Genomic DNA, 17,016 nt, shown 5'->3' on the forward strand with positions numbered 1-17,016 from the left:
CCCGTGGGACAGTGCACGCTCTGGACGGACGGGTGGGGCGGCTCTGCGTGGGCAGGCTTCTGCGGCAGCAGTGCTGTGGCCGGGCAGACACGTGTGGGCTGGAGCCTCCTGGCACCACCCGTCTCCTGGCCGCTGTTTTGCTCCTGAAGGACTGTTACACAGAAGCATCAGTTTAAAGCTGCTTAACTATGAAAAATCATTTAAGTGAGATGTTAATGGGGTTGTTAACCTTCTAGATCTTAGGAAAAGCCATTTATCATCAACGTCTAGTGGTTGCAAGTGTAGTGAGACCAAAAACGATTGCTCTTTAGGCCTACAGCACTTTTTTTTTTTTTTTTTACATTTTTTTGTTTATCTGTTTCATTTTCCTCTTTTCCGTGAAGATTTTATGGTCAGGTAGATTTGGAACTAGGATTTTGAGTTGCTCTGTTTGCTTTTTAAAAGATTTTTAAAAACTATTTTGTAGTTATTTCAGACTTACAAAAAAAGTTGAAAAAGTAGGACTAGCATTTCTGTGTGGAAAATCTGATGAAGAATGGGAGTTTCTGTGATCCTCTCACAGACTGTTTACTGTGATGCAAGTGAGGAAAAAGTGTGCAGTGGAACAGTTGAGCAGCCCTGTGACAGGGCTGCGTGGACATGGCCAGGCCACACTCTGGCTGAGCCGCGACTTCAGCCAGTCGTAAAAAAACGTTAAAGACGGGAGATGAGGAGTGTTGTGCTGGAAGCCCAGGACTGAGTGGGGCTGTCTCCAGAGATGCCGGTGTCATGAAGGGCGGAGGCTGAGCGGAGTCCCAGGCTGGAGGGCTAGGGGCGGGCCAGCCCCTGCTCCCTTGCCTGCTGGGCCCCGGGCTGCCCTCAGGGTGTGGGGACAGATGTCGGCATAAGCGCATGAGGTGGACCGCCCACTGGGCCTGAGTGTTGGTAGGGACCACACACTGCGTTATGCCAGGGTGAGGGACGTGGCGTATGTCCTTAAGGAAGGAGAGATGACAGGCAGACAGACGGGCAGGGAGCGGAGACAGCCGGTGATGGAGCACGGCACACCCTTACCGTTGGCAAGGCTGAATAAAGGCACGTGGGTGTTCAGGTCCTGGTCCTGTGTTGTTTCTTGTATCTTTTTGTAACTTTCAAGTTACTTCCAAATGATACATTTAAAAAGTTCTTATGTATTCTTTACCTGAATTCCTTGACTGTTAACAAATTTTAAGTTGTGATGCCTGCAGAAGATGGCCTGGTGGGGATGGGCAGGATGGAGGTAACCTTTCTGGATGCCTTGGTTGTTTTTAAGTCACCCAGTAGTAACCGACTCTTTGTGACCCCATGACTGCAGCACGCCAGGCCTCCCTGTCCTTCACCATCTCCCAGACTTTGCTGAAACTCATGTCCATTGAGTCAGTGATGTCATCCAACCATCTCATCCTCTGTCGCCCCCTTCTCCTCCTGTCCTCAATCTTTCCCAGCATGAGGGTCTTCTCCAATAAGTTGGCTCTTCGCATCAGGTGGCCAAAATATTGGAGCTTCAGCTTCAGTCCTTCCAGTGACTATTCAGGGTTAATTTCCTTTAGAATTGACTGGTTTCATCTCCTTGCTGTCGAAGGAACTCTCAAGAGTCCTCTCTAGCACCACAGTTGGAAGCATTAATTCTTTCGCGCTCAGCCTTCTTTATGGTCCAGTTCTCACACCTGTACATGACTACTGGGAAACCACGGCTTTGACTAGGTGGATGTTTGTGGGCAAAGTGACGTCTCTGGTTTTTAATATGCTGCCTAGCTTTTTGTCCAAGGAGCCAGCATCTTTTAATTCCATGTCTGCAGTCACTGTCCACAGTAGTTTTGGAGCCCAAGAGAATAAAGTCTCATGGTTTCATTTTCTCCCCCATCTATTTGCCGTGAAGTGATGGGACTCGATGTCATGATCTTAGTTTTTTTTAAATGTTGAGTTCTAAGTCAGCTTTTTTGCTCTCCTCTTTCACTTTCATCAAGAGGCTCTTTAGTTCCTTTTGCTTTCTGTCATTAAGGTGGTGTCATCTCCATATCTGAGGTTATTGAAATTTCTCCCAGCAGTCTTGATTCCAGCTTGTGATTCATCCAACCTGGCATTTCACATGATGTATTCTGCATAGAAATTAAATAAGCAGGGTGATGCTACACAGTCTTGATGACATACTCCTTTCCCAGTTTGGAACCAGTGCATTGCTCCATGTCCGGTTCTAACTTGCTTCTTGACCTGCATACAGGTTTCTCAGCAGGCAGGTAAGGCAGTCTGGAATTCCCATCTCTTTAAGAATTTTACACAGTTTGTTGTGATCCACACAATCAAAGGCTTTAGTGTAGTCAGTGAAGCAGAAGTAGATGTTTGTCTGTGATCCAACAGATGTTAGCAGTTTGACCTCTGGTTCCTCTTGTATGTCTGTACATGTTGTAAATCCAGCTTGTACATCTGAAAATTCTCGGTTGATGTACTGTTGAAGCCTAGCTTAAAGGATTTTGAGCATTACCTTGTTAGCATGTGAAATGAGCGCATCTGTGGCAGTTTGAACATTCTTTGGCCTTTCTTTGGGATTGGAATGAAAGTGGACCTTTACCAGCCTTGGTTAGAGCTGTTGACGTTTCGGGTCCTGCTTCTTTGCGGACCAGCAGGCGGATGCAACATGGAGCTGGAGCACCTGTGCCATGGGTGTGGCATTGGGGGGGACCTACTCCCAGGAGAGGGGGGTTGTTTGCAGGAGCCCTAAAGGTGTCTGGTGGTGATTCTGAGCTCTGGCTGGTTGACCCGGCATTTGTAGGATGACCCCTCAGGGCTATTCAGACTATTCCCACGTGTGTGGATACTGAAGTGGCTTGTGAGACTGTATTCCTGAAAGACATAGTGATGCACTTTTTCATCTAAAGTTTTAGAAAACTCTCAGTTTAACATTTATGTCGTTTGTATTTCATTGTCTCTGAACTGAGAGAGATACTGCATTTTACTTCCTGAGTACAGATGGTTCTAAAGTCTCAGATTGACTTGGGAGTCCAGTGTCTTCCTTTTAGCACAGATAATAAACAGACCTTTCCCTTGCAGACCTTTTGCTTTGAATGGGGAGAGTGACACCCTGTGGTGACTGGGGTGATCGCTAGGGAGACGTTAGAGGTTTCCAGGACAAAGGTTCCATATCCCTGCCGAGATAAAAGTTACACAAACAGGGTACGGGTTTTAATTATAAAATGTTTTATTTTGTATTTGGGTGTTGCTGATTATGCAAACAGTAATAGGCTTTATTTTCTTGGGCTCCAAAATCACTGCAGATGGTGACTGCAGCCATGAAATTAAAAGACTCTTGCTCTTTAGAAGAAAAGGTATGACCAACCTAGACAACATATTAAAAAGCAGAGACATTACTTTGCTGACAAAGGTCCGTCTAGTCAAAGCTATGATTTTTCCAGTAGTTATGTATGGATGAGAGAGTTGGACCATAAAGAAAGCTGAGCACTGAAGAGCTGATGCTTTTGAACTGTGGTGTTGGAGAAGACTCTTGAGAATCTCTTGGACTGCAAGGAGATCCAACCAGTGAATCCTAACGGAAATCAACCCTGAATAGTCACTGGAAGGACTGAAGCTGAAACTAAAGCTCCAATACTTTGGCCACCTGATGCGAAGAACTGACATATTGGAAAAGACCCTGATTCTGGGAAAGATTGAAGGCAGGAGGAGAAGGGGACGACAAAGGATGAGATGGTTGGATGGCATCACTGACTCGATGGACATGAGTTTGAGCAAGCTCTGGGAGTTGGTGATGGACAGGAAGCCTGGCGCGCTGCAGTCCACGGGGTCGCAAAGAGTTGAACCTGACTGAGTGACTGAACTGAACTGATAGCTGATTAACGGGCTTCCCTGGCGGCTCAGTGGGTAAAGAATCCACCTGCAATGCAGGAGACACAGCTTCAGTCCCTGGATCTGGAAGATCCACTGGAATAGGGAATGGCAGCTCGCTTCAGTATTCTTGCCTGGGAAATCACACGGACGGAAGAGCCTGGTGGGCTACAGTTCGTGGAGTTGCAGAGAGTCAGAAGTGACTGAGGACCAGCCCAGAAACGACTGCTGATTGACAGTGTTGTGAGGGTTCCGGGTGGACGGCAGAGGACTCAGCAGAGCGTGTGTGTGTCCCCTCCGCCGTGCAGGCTGCCGCATCCCACTGAGCAGAGTTCCCCGTGCTGCACAGCAGGTCCTTGCTGGTGATCCATTTCACATATAGCAGCGTCTGCGTGTCCAGTTTTCTGAAATAAAAAGTTGAAATATGCAGAAGTACCTGGAGAGTTGTTTTGCAGCGAGCACCTCCTGTCTGGATGCAGCAGTCAGCAGCGTTTTGTAGCGTTTGCCTTCTGAGTGTGTTTAGCTGAACCAGTTGGCAGTACGCTGTGGGCACTGGCCTCCTGAATACGTCAGCACGTTCTCCTTGTGGCTGCAGTGCAGTATCACGGTTAGCAAAGCCAGGGTAGGCTCTTAGCATCATCGGATACCCCGTGTGCAGATTTTCCTGGCTGACCCTGGGATGTCCTTTATAGTTGTTTGATAGGAACCAGGATCCAGACACGTTTCATGTAATTTATTGTTACAGCTGCATAGTCTGGTAGGAGTTAGTTTTTTCCTCAAGAATTCTAGCATTTGGGATGCGTGCTGAGTCAGCACTTGATTTAGGGGAGTCTATGAAAGGGAATACTGCTAATTGGGAAAGGAGGGTTTTTTCCTGTGGAATGAAAGCATCACCATAGTCAGTTTTAGAACCTTTTTAGTCACCCCCCCCTCCCGCCCCAAAGAAATCCTGCACCCTTCAGTAGTCACTGATCCCGTACCCCAGCGTGCTTCTGACTCAGCATTAATAGACAGGATTTCAAAGCAGCTGTTGTGAATGTACTAAGGACATGGAGGAAAGCGTACTCGTCATCATGAACAAACAGCAAATCTCCACAGAGAAGTAAAACCTGTTAAAAACGAACTTAGTACTGGAACTGAAAAATTAGACAGCAAAAAATAGTTACAAAAAGTTACTGAGTCATTTAAACTGCAAATCAGAGACGTAGAAGAGCCACTGACCTTGAACGCCAATCTGTGGACATCATCTAGGGAGAAAGAAGCCTGGAAACAGCCAGCAGGGCATCCCTGGTGTCTGTGTGACAGGACCATGCGGTGTGTGTGTAGTCGGGGGGTCCACACGGCACCCCGGAGAGCTCAGCGCCATGTAGGCCTGGAGGGCGCACCAGGCTGGCCTGGCCTGCGGTTTCCTCCGCTGCACCGGGACTTCACATCTGAGCTGGGAAGGTCTGAGCAGCAACTCTCCCATTAAATACTCTTTAAGACTTCCAGTTCAGGACAATGGCCTGAGGTCATGTGTACCTCCTTTCCCTCCCAGAGTCCTAGTGACATGGCAGGAGAGATATAAAAATACTCTGAACAGTAGAGCAGAGAGAACACAGGGGAAGGATCCTGTCTGTAGGCCAAGAGCTATAAGTGGTCTCTGGAAGACTTTATGTAAAGCTGATGGAGTTGGACATGGGCATCAGTGGGAATAGACAGGTCTGCGGCCTAGAGAACTATGCACCTCTCAGTAGTTATGTCCCCAGCCGCGCCCTGGGGCTGAGGGCATCGAACCTCCCCATGGGGTCTGAAGCCAAGGCATAAGGCCCCGGGGGTCCTTACACCCCCTCCTCTGTCGGCCCGACGCTCTCCTGGGCTCATCTAAGGAAGGTGGGAAGGTGGGCCCAGGGGCCCCCAGCACCACGACCCTCGTACTGTGCCCGCGGTGACTGCAGGCTCCGTGTTGTCTTGAAAAGGGGACCACACAGAGGGCGCGCAGCTCGGCCCCGCCGTGAAACGGGCACGCGCACACACCCGTCACCTTCTCAGAAACCGCCTTTTCCCGCTTGTATGTCCAGAGTGTGTCCCCTCCACGCCCACCAGAGGCTCCTGTCCTCAGGAGCCTTCCTTTAGCCGGTTGTTCCTTCCAGAAGCACTCAGGAGTCTCTGATGCGAATCATTCTTTGTAAGTAAGAAAGACCAGCTAGGACTTACTAGATGTTTTAATACCTTGTTGTTGTTTAGCCAAGTCCGACTCTCTGCGACCCCATAGACTGTAGCCCGCCAGGCCCCTCTGTCCATGGGATTTCCCAGGCAAGGATGCTAGAGCAGGGTGCCATTTCCTTCTCTAGGGGATCTTCCTGATCCAGGGATCGAATCTCTGTCTCCTACATTGGCAGGCAGATTCCTTGTTGCTGAGCCACTAGGAAAGCACCTTTTAACATCTTAGAAGAGCTTAGAGGAGAATAGCAGAAAGACAGTTCAACAGAGTGTCTAAAGTAAAGCTGCTGACGTGCCGATCAAAACGCAGCTGACTGGTGTTGAGAACAGCGACACCAGCAAGACCTCAGGCCCATCTTAGCCGCGACCTCGCCTCCCACGCGCTGTCTGCGTAGCCCTGTTCTGCGCACTCCTGCCGCTGCGTTCTGCCCGCCTGCCCTCTGCAGGCCCTGAGGTTCAGACCAGCGGGGGCCTGGCATCCTGATACATGGAGGTTGATGACCGTGGTGAGCATGGGCGGCTCGAGACAAGAGGACGGGCAAGAGCAAGAGGAGGAGAGCGGTTTCCTGCTGTGATGAGAAGACCTGGAAGGCAGGGTACTGGGGAGCCTTCATGGAGAAGAGTCATGTTGACTGTGTATGATTAAAATTTTCAGTTCAGTGGAGTACCAGAATTATTAATAAATGGCATTGGGAGAAGTATTTGTAATAGATATCAGATCCGTAGAGAGGTTCAGTAAGACTAGAATAACCCATTAGCTAAATGAAGTACGTAAATAATTTAGTCAGAAAAAGATACAGGAAGATGCTTGACTTCTGAAAAAAGCAATGAAACTCAAAACTAGATGCAGGTGTGAAGAATTAAAAAGAGAGCTAACATGTAAGAGAAAAGGGTCCTTTCTGGAGCATTGATGAGAATTTTTACAAGTATAACAGTGCCATAGCAACTTGCTTGCAGAAATCTGCTCTTCAGAGACATCCTTAAGAGATGCAGCTATACACATAGATGTGGGTGCTCCCGAGTTGCAGGTCACCACAGAGACCAGGGAATTAACCTGTATTTTCAACAGTTGAGGGCTAGTCAGAAGCCCGTGGGCGTGGTGCGTCCCTGACACGGCTGCCCTTTCACCAGCTGGGGTGGGCAAGCCAGGTCAGTGTGCGCAGGCCAGAGAGATGTGTGCATGAGAGAAAGCACGCCCCAGGGGATGAGCTGGGGGTGTTGCTTCTGTGATTAAGACCGTGGCCGTTTTAATAGAGCATCAGACTCAGACTGTAGCCGGCCAGAGCGGTGTTCCTAAAGAAACACCGATTTCCGTGCATTCTGTTCCGTGCAGCCCCTAACTTGGTGGCTTCTCAGGAAGAATTCTGTGTTCTGGAGCAGGTGGGCTGGCTTGGACCCTGTTGATAGTTTCAGGTGGTCCTTCAGCACCTCTCCTCCTTCTGGAGACGTGTCCTCAGTCACGTCTGAGCAGCTGAAGGCGCTCGCGGTGTTTGTGAGAAATACTGGAGCCATTCTGACTGTTTGTTAAAGGAGGTTGCGGAGACACATCATGGTATTTCCAGTTGATAGAGTATGAGCGTGGCCGTCAGAGTGGTGCTGCGGGTCGTATTTATTGGTAAAAGTGTCCAGTATCTACTGACTAGTGGGAGAGCTTGCAAAGCAGTAGAAACAGTATAATTTTTTTTCTGTAAATGTGTATTACTTTTAGAATCAAGGGGTAAAAGTTATATCCACATTTTGAGGGGAGGGATAAAAATGAGTAAAATAAAAATTAAAAAAATAGCAGTAGGGACTTCCCTGGCAGTCCACTGGATTGAACCTGCACACTCCCAATGCGGGGGACGCGGGTTCAGTCCCTGGGTGGGGAGCTAAAATCCTGCCTGCTGTGAGGCATGGCCAAAACATAAAAAACGAAGGTAAATAAAAGTAGTAAATGGTTTATTTTCAACTCACGCGTCTCCTCCTCCTGTTTTGAGGTGTAGCTGTGGCGTGGCAGCTGGCGGCCCGCCGCCCCGCCCCTGGTCCTGAGGGGCGCAGCTTTAGCTGTCAGGCTCCTGGCTCCTTCCTGCCTCTGCAAACTACACCCGATGGCCGTTGTCGGTGCTGACCGGCTGCAGGGGCCCGGCTGAGCACTGGGTGTCTTCTGGTATCCGAGGGCAGGAAAGCTTGTGGGGACTTTGCTCCCTTCACACCGCAAGGGTTGTTGGGGGGTCCCGTGGCGTGGTCGCTGCCCACGGCACCCACAGAGGGGACGGGCCCGTGGCCGGAAGTGGCGCGGAGGCCCGGCTGACGGTTCTGGTTTGTCGTCGGTGCTGGGTCTTGCTGGTGGGAAGACTGTGAAGCCCGCTGTTAGGTGGGCAGGGTGGTGCCCAGAATTGTGCAGAGCAAGGCTGGCCCAGCGACAATGAGAACAGAGGCGCGCAGATGTCTGGCGTAAAAGCAGCGTTGTAAAGTTGAGTTAAAACTTAGACAGGGCGGTCAGTGTGGTTCTGTCCTTTGATAGAACGTGCTGTGCGTGTGAGAGGGAGGCAGCAGATGGCAGCGTCTCTCCCACTCAGGGCTGTGAGGCGGGAGCTGTGTGCAGAGGCCCCAGGGTGACAGGCCACTGCCCCGCTCCTCACAGCCAGCACTGGACCGCCGACGCCCATGTTTCCAGGGAGGAAAAGCCCGTTGCCGCTTCTCGTGCTTCTGTAAGGTATGAATAAGAAGATTCCCTGGAGGCTCCTGAGTGTGTCCACTGGCTGTCAGCGTCCTCTGCACGGGGAGTCGCGGCAGCAGTGAGCGCGCAGTGCTGAGGGCAAAGGAGTGTCCTTTGAGACCGTGGTTACGGGGATCCTGTGGCCGTGAACGCAGAGGCTGGTAAAGAGAAAAGGATAAGAGCAAAGAATGAAGCCTGGGCTTTTTATGGTGAGCCTGAGATGGCCGTGTGGCTTAAAGCGTCAGCTGAGAAAAGGGCAGTAAGAGCTGCAGTGATGTGTCTCGTGTAAGTTGCCGTACACGACAGGTCATCTGCCACCAGGAGGGAAGGGGAGCAGTTTTCAACAGAGGAGAGACACACTTTTCTGTTTTGCTTGTTTTAACTGTAAAGTTTTTTACACGTACATGTACTATAAATGAAAGGTGTGTGACCCCTAGTGTTTTCCACACTGGAAATGTGACAGTTTCTGTCCTTGTTCCTTGACTGTGTCTGCTGATATCACCAAGACCCCAATTTCATCTACACGTAGGTCAGACAGAGCCCAGTTCCCTCTGGTTCCAGAGCCACCCTCGCCCAGCGGTACTGGACTTGCCCGCTCACCTGTGTTCCCACTTTGCCCTGAGCCAAATGGGATGGACTTTTTGACCCCTGAGTTTCTAGGTGAAGTGAGGTCTGAAGCAGCTGTGTAGAGACAGACTGTTAAAGTTTAATCCTTTGCAATGAAAACATTCTCTTTTCTGTCTCTGAAAGGGTAGGAACTGCACCTTTTCCCCCCTTTCCTTATATCTCAGGTACCTTGTGCAAAACTCTGACACAAAGTAGGTACTTATGACCATTTTCTTGAATTACTGAGTAAAAGTGATTCACTTTTTATTTCATAAAAAGCTGGCTTTTCGGAATAGTAGAAAGCGACTTCCCTGTGCATGCCTGGGTTCTGGCATACGGCCTTGTCTGCTTGCTCATCTTTGCAGCCCTGGTCTGTCTAGAGCAGCCTTTACACAGTAGCGGTGCTCATCAGATGTTCACGCTGCATGACGTTGTTTGAAGGAAATTCACGTTATGCAAGAAATAATTTGAGGAGTATTGATTTACTTAATCCTTTGTGAAAAGACTTCCTATAGAATTAAATAGCAGCTCCCCCAAGTTATTAAATAATTAAGTTTGTAAACATTTTGGTAAATTCACGACTTTTCTGGAGTTTATTGCAGTGTGCAGTTAAGTTATGCTTGTAAAAATGGGCTAGTAACCCTTTTGATTAAAAGCTCCTGTTTTAATTGCAGTCTGTGTTGTTTTGATTGGTTATGAGCCAACAGTGTGTGTGTGTTTCTAACAATTGATTTAGCTTAGCTTTTTGTTTCACAATTAGGACGCTGCGGAAGGAAGTCATCCAGAAATTGCAATTTAAATTTGATACTTTCCTTAAAGAGTCATACTGGTTTATACTTGAATTGGAATTCCTTTTCAAGTTTTATATTAAAAACAGAATGTCTTTGGGCAGGATGACTTTTTGAATAACATATTTAAGTACCCTCTCCCTTTCTAGTTTTCCTTTTAAACATGGTTTAAGAATAAATAGTTAAACTTTTGTGGTCTTTTCAGATACGGTTAAAAAACTCCAGGACCAAAAACATGACATGGAAAGAGAAATCAAGACCCTCCACAGGCGACTGCGGGTAGGAAAGCGTGCACGTGCTGTCCCATCGGGAAGCGCCGCTCCCTGAGAGCTGCGCCCGTGCCTCCGCCCGCCCGCGGATGCCGCCGTGACCCAGAGCCGCTGGGCTGCGGGCGGGAGCGGGGCCGTCGTGTTTGACGAGCGGCCCTTAGGGAGCAGGTGTTATATCCTGGAAGAAACGACATGAGCCCTTCATCATGGAGGGCCCGAAGCTAAGCCACCCTTTGTGGGCTGTCTTCTGTGGGTTTGCTCGGTCTGCGACTGCAGTGACACTCTGACGCAGAGGGGGGGTGCTGGTCTCGAGGTTTGGGTTGACCCCGTGATGCGGGAGACCCGGGTTCAGTTCCTCCGTCGGGAAGGTCCCCTGGAGGAGGAAATGGCAACCCACTCCAGTACGCTTGCCTGGAGAATCCCACAGACAGAGGAGCCTGGCGGGCTACAGCCCATGGGGTCACACGAGCCAGACACGACTTGGCACGGTCTGTCTTTCTTTATGTCTTTCCATCACTCAGGCTGCTGAAGGGTGCTGGGCACTGCCTCCGGGCTGGTGGCCGTGGCTCCCGGCGGCGGCTGCCCTGGGCAGCAGCCCGGCCACGCCTGCAGCCTCCATGGCCATGGGAGGCTGCAGTGTGGTCAGTCCTTTGCCGCTCCTTGTGGGTGTTTTGTCTGCTGAGGTTAAATTTAGTGTTTTCCTTCTGGCTTCCTCTTCCTTTCCTTTTGATTTTTTTTTTTTCCCTATTCATTTTTGATGTCAGGATATTTATAGTTTTTCACTGTAAAATCTTCCAGTGTAGTTCACACACCATGTATCTACCTGCTTGAGCTCTTCAGAGGCATATTTTGGATGATATGTTTATTTTCACAAGACCAACTTTGAAGCTTGCCACAAGGAAGTGAGGCCTGACCTGGTTATCCTCACTGAGCAGCCTAAGTGCTTGCTGCCTCAGCAAGTGGGTCAGCTGGCAACTTTTCCTCACCAGGAACACCGTTCACTAAAAATAGTTACGTAATCTGTTAGAAATAGGTAATAGCAGTTCTCTGGGATTTAAAAGAAATCAGTCGTCACTTGAGACAGGGCATTACAGCAGTCTAATCATAAGCACACTTTATTGTTTTAAAATACATGTTCATTGTTCTCTTTTGGAAATAAAAACATGGTTTTTTAATGCAGGAGGAGTCAGCAGAATGGCGGCAGTTCCAGGCTGATCTGCAGACCGCGGTGGTCATCGCAAATGACATTAAGTCGGAAGCCCAAGAGGAGATTGGTGACCTGAAGCGCCGCCTACATGAAGCTCAAGAGAAAAATGAGAAGCTCACAAAAGAATTGGAGGAAATAAAGTCACGCAAGTAAGTTTGGGAAGCCAGCTGTGCCCTTCAGTTTCCATAGGGGGCTCGTGAGTCCTGGTGCTGTGATGTGACTTTAGAGGGAGACTGTGTCTTGGTGCTGCTGTGACCGAGTTTGGGTCAGTGGAAGTGACCCAAGTCCAGGCTTGTCCCGCGGGCTCCCCGGAGCCTGTCAGTCCTTGAGTCGCCCTGTAAAGCAGCACGGGCCCCGGGTCTTCCCGAGCTGTCGTCAGTGTCCGCGGTCCCAGCTCTGGAGGGGCTGGGGTGGCCACAGCACCTGGCCTGTCGCGGTTCCTGCCCGTCCTCTGCCCCCGTCCCCGCCCCTCGCTGTTCCCGGGGCTGTCGTCATCACGGAGGCTGCGCACCCTGGGGACAGACAGACTCGGCCCCGTGCGGCTGCTGCTGCTGCTGGCCTTGGGGTCTCGGTCAGGACCTCAGTTCGCCCGTCTCTGCAGTGGACACAGTGCTGCTTCCGTCACAGAGCTGTTGTGGGGCTGCGATGAGACACCTGGACGCCGCTCAGGGCCATGGCCGGTGTCCGTCAGCGGGTGTCTCAGATGCGAGTGAAGAGTGCAGGCCGATTTCTCTCTGCTGCTCGCTTGAAGAGTGTCTTGTGCTCATAACCCATGGAGTTTCTCCCATTTAACATAGACATCTTTGGAATCCTGTGAGAAGTCTTAGATGATGCACCCCAAGTTCCTAGGGAGACTGTGTGTGAGGGGAGAGACTGGTTTCTGAGATTTTTTTTTTTATTAAGTAGAAGTGAAATGAAAGTTGCTGAGTCATGTCCAACTCTTTGTGACCCCATGAACTACACAGCCCTTGAAATTCTCCAGGCCAGAATATTGGAGTGGGTAGCCTTTCCCTTTTCCAGGGGATCTTTCCAACCCAGGTCTCCTGCACTGCAGGTGGGTTCTTCAGCAGCTGAGCCACCAGGAAGCCCCAAGTATCTCTCTCTAAGTGTCAGAGTTGGAGGTTAGTATTAAGAATTTGATTGTTGATTACGCTGAACGATTTTTAAATAGCCTTAGGGGAAAAATTTAGAAAAACAGTTAACAGGCCAACTTGAAAAGCTGTTGTGTTTTATCGTCGCCTAGGTCTAGTAGATGCCCTGGTGGGGAGTCTTGGTGAGCTGTTTCTCTCTGGCTTCTTCACTGAGCAGCACATGGAGTGAGTGGGGAGGTCGTTACTTCTTCCCTTGTACACACCCTTCCTCCTCTCCACCACTGCGGGAATGGGGTGTCAGAAATGCTCCATCCGAGAGGCACCTCAGCTGACGGGCTGGGCTCTGAGACTCGGTCCACGGGCTCCCGAGAGCCTGTCAGGCTTTGAGACGCACGCTCACCGGGCGAGCCCCTGAGAGGAGGGGGCCTGCAGGCCCGGGGGCCCCCAGGGCCCTTTCAGGGGCTCTCTGAGCTGAGGCTGTTTTTACAGGGACACTGACAGGCAGTTTGCGCTCTGCGCTGTGTTGCCTTCTGCCCACGGAGGGGGGGCAGGCGTGAACTGGGGGCCCAGGCCTTGGCTCCCAGTTGTGCTGCCCGTCCCAGCCGTGGCGTTTTCACAGAGTGGCTTCCCTTCCAGTCCTTGGTGCAGCAGTGAATTATCCCATCACTTGTCTCAGTCCCGAGGTCCAGGTGGGAGTTGCGTTGCCGCGTCGTCAGGCACCGGTGTCGGGGGGCTGGAGGAGAGCCCCGAGTGTTTTCATGGAGGGAAAATCCTTACTTGAGAATGACTGACTCGAGCTGTTGGTATTCAGACTTTGGTGTTTGGTGGATATTTCTTGGAAACGATTAAAGGAGCCTGTCACTTCAAGGAAACAACTGACAGTGTTTGGCACCAGTGATGAAACATGGGCTTTTAAGTAAATGTTAGGATTTTGGAAAACTTGTATCTGCCATTGCAAGCTCAGCAGCTCCCCATAAAGGGTTTCCTTATGAGATCACTAGTGATACCAACAAGAGACTTTAAAAATAAATTGTTTAATGATAAGCATCAACATTTGGGAAATACATGTAACTCTGTGAGCTATTATTTCTGTATGACCAGTGCAATATCCTTAAAATACTTTTGCCTTTTCCAACTACATACCCATGAGGCTGCTTTTTTTTTTTTTTTCCATATCACAATAGATTGAATACAGAAGAAATGAGAATGTGACCATCTTCTTAACCTAGACATTAATGAGGTTTGCAGAAATGTTGAAACACTGCTATTCTTTTTTTGTTTGTTTGTTTTGGTGGTGTTTAGTGACTAAGTTGTGTCAACTCTTTGTGACGCCATAGACTGTAGCCCACCAGGCTTCTCTGTCCATGGGATTTTCCAGGCACGAATAGTGGAGTGGTTGCTATTTCCTCCTCCAAAAGATCTTTCTGACCCAGGGTCTCTTGCGTCTCCTGCGTTGCAGGTGGATTCTTACTCCTGAGCCACCGGGGAAGCCTGAATGGCACGTTGGATGGAGCCAGATTCACCCTCCCGGGACAGCACAGGCCTTCCCGGCAGCCCAGACCTCTCGGCCCCTGTTCTGAGTCAGGGTCTTCAGCCAGGCCACCTCCCTCTCACTGCTAATTGATTACCAGTGTTCTCACCTTACACTTAACACAGATGGAAATGGAAACCGATGGTTACTTAACCTAGTTAGGATGACCTGATATAAAAATTTTAATATTGTTTCCCGGAATTCACGAATCTAATGAGATCATCAGACCAGGTGATTTACTCAGCTCAAGTGATACCATTGTTTTTTAAGCTGATAGTTTCTAATGCTTCTCAGCTGGGAAAAGGAAGTGTGTGTTTTCTAGGGTTTGTGCAGAAGTGACCTGACTTGCGTGTTGTTTTCAGGCAGGAGGAGGAGCGTGGCCGGGTGTATAACTACATGAATGCTGTGGAGAGAGATCTGGCGGCCCTGAGGCAGGGCATGGGGCTGAGCAGAAGGTCCTCGACGTCCTCGGAGCCGACGCCCACGGTGAAGACCCTCATCAAGTCCTTTGACAGCGCGTCTCAAGGTAGCTTGTCTGCTGTGCCTGGCGGATGGCACGCTCACGCATGTGCCCTCTGGACTGGCTGGTGTGCGTCACCATCCTGCTCCAAGTCTCATCGCACTCCACGCAGCGTCAGGGAGTCGATCTTCCTGCAGGGAGGGTTTTAGCAGGAGATTTGGGGTCTGTTCGGCCACAGACTCGGGCTTACCCCAGGCGGGGGTCAGGTGTCTTCTCCGAGCTGGGCAGCTTCCAGGTCTGGGACTCTGGGCCCGCTCATCCTCTGAGCCCCGCGGGCCTGTGTGCTCAGGTGCTGCCAGACCCCGGCACCCGGCGTTAGACCTGGCCCCTCAGCTGCCGTCTCTCCCGTGAAGGCAGCGCCAGGCCCCCCAGTTAGCAGGCCAGGCGTTTCGGAACCGTCCTCCTCCTCCCCGGCATCAGCCCATCGTCAAGCCCTCTCGCTCTGCTCTCGTCTCTGGGAGCACAGTCGGCGGCTCGCTCAGGCCACCACCACTGCCATCCAGTGGCCCCTTCTTATTTTTTAATACAAATTCTTTCACGGCCGTGGGGGATCTTAGTTCCCCAGCTAGACACTGAACCTGGGTCCCGGCAGTGAAAGCACAGAGCCCTGGCCACTGGACCAGCAGGGAATTCCTAGGATCCTCCTTTTGTGCGGTTCGTTTTAGAGAGCGAGGTTGACATGTGAGCGGATATTATACATTGTGCATTAAATGGAACACCTGTGGAGATCCACGTGAGGGAATGTGCGGAGCCCCACAGGGGCGGGGAGGAAAGCTGCTCTGAGCCCGGCTTCCCTTCATGTAACATGCCAAGAACGCCCACCGCGTGTCCAGCCTCTCACCTGATGCAGCCACAGAAGCACTCCTGAGGTTTTTGCATATGGCGTCCTCGGTTTGTGGAGCACTTACCATGGAATTAAGCGGCAAGAGTGAAGTGGCTGGCACAGCCAGGCGTGGAAGTCAGCCCCGCTTGTCTAGGGAGCAGACTGACCCCTGGCGCAGGGCTGCTGGGGTTGAGGAGGTGGGGTGGCAGCTGTTCCCCGGAAGCCCCAAGTGCTGGCTGGTCGGTGCTCCCTATAGGGGGGCGTTTGTGAGGCTTCCGCTGTTCTCCGTCACGTCCTCATTCACCGTGTGTTTCCTGTCTTCCAGTGCCCAGCCCTGCCACGGCAGCAATCCCCCGAACGCCTCTGAGCCCGAGTCCCATGAAAACGCCCCCTGCGGCCGCCGTCTCCCCCATGCAGGTGCGTGCCAGTGCTTTGCGTGTGTGTGGGAAGTGTTACACTCTTAGTTTGGAAGGGAGGCAGAGGAAACTCCATATTCTATCTATAGGGAGCTTTTTTCTTTGCACTCTATTAATTGGATTTTTTAAAGGCATGAAAATATAAATGAAAGCAAATAAAGGCACTAAGATATCACAATCTTCAAATAAGGTGAACTTTCTCTAAATAGTGGTTGTCAGCTGAGGTTTAATGTTCATAATGTCAATTTCTAAACTTTTGTAAAGATAAGAGATTAAAAAATCTCATCTCTCTACCTTGGAAAACAAACTAGTAATTATTAATAGAAGCCACAGTCAGTAGCATTTTAGCACTTGTTTAGCTAGCACACGCTTCTCAAACCTGATTGTGCACGAAGCTCGTGTGGAATTATAAACACATAGACCCCCAGGCCTTTTCCTGGTGAACACCTGGGAACAGGGCCCAAGGTGAGGAGTGGTGGGTTTCAGGCCTCGCTGAGGCTGTGAGGGGTCCTGGCTGGGTGGCTCTGCACCATGGGCAGCCGGGAGGCCAGACCAGGGGTCAGAGGCAGTTCTGTTCAGACGTCGCCGGACAGGTGGCCTGGGGCCGAGTCCTGCTGCGGCCCAGGCTGCTCTCCGTGGTGAGCAGGGAGGAGGAGCCCACACGGAGCTGCATTTGGGGAGACCAGGAGGGAGCACGAGGGCTGGGGTGGGGGGTGCCTGGAGCAGAGAGCCATGCGGACAAGGCCGGAGCCCCGCAGGGCTCCCCTCGGGTCCTGGCTGAGGCCGCCGACACGCGCGGCACAGGGTGGGCCCGGCCGGCCTGGCAGGGGCCGGTCTGCAGGAAAGAGTGGCTCCTGGGGCTCTGGCAGGCCGGCACTTCTCAGGGTTTGCGTGGGGCAGGGTTCGTTTGCCTCTGCCCCTCTGCCCACCGTGGGAAGTCCTCTGAATCCTTGGAGCGTTCATTAGGGACCCTCAAGGGCCACGCTGTGAAGTGGAGCTAAACAGCCCTG

The 17,016-nt window shown here is 50.9% G+C and overlaps 1 protein-coding gene across 4 annotated transcripts in view; it reads left to right on the forward strand.

Moving 5' to 3' along the window:
- SPECC1L (sperm antigen with calponin homology and coiled-coil domains 1 like) overlaps positions 1 to 17,016 on the forward strand; it is an 86,139-nt gene that overhangs the window by 34,928 nt on the left and 34,195 nt on the right. For all 4 annotated transcript variants that reach the window (XM_043901160.1, XM_043901161.1, XM_043901159.1 and 1 more), the window contains 4 exons: positions 10,355 to 10,428; positions 11,599 to 11,774; positions 14,610 to 14,773; positions 15,916 to 16,007. In XM_043901160.1, coding sequence (XP_043757095.1) covers positions 10,355 to 10,428; positions 11,599 to 11,774; positions 14,610 to 14,773; positions 15,916 to 16,007 — 506 coding nt within the window. The remainder of the gene's footprint in view (positions 1 to 10,354; positions 10,429 to 11,598; positions 11,775 to 14,609; positions 14,774 to 15,915; positions 16,008 to 17,016) is intronic.

This window comes from Cervus elaphus, chromosome 5 (assembly GCF_910594005.1).
Source record: "Cervus elaphus chromosome 5, mCerEla1.1, whole genome shotgun sequence".
Taxonomy (NCBI): Eukaryota; Metazoa; Chordata; class Mammalia; order Artiodactyla; family Cervidae; genus Cervus; species Cervus elaphus.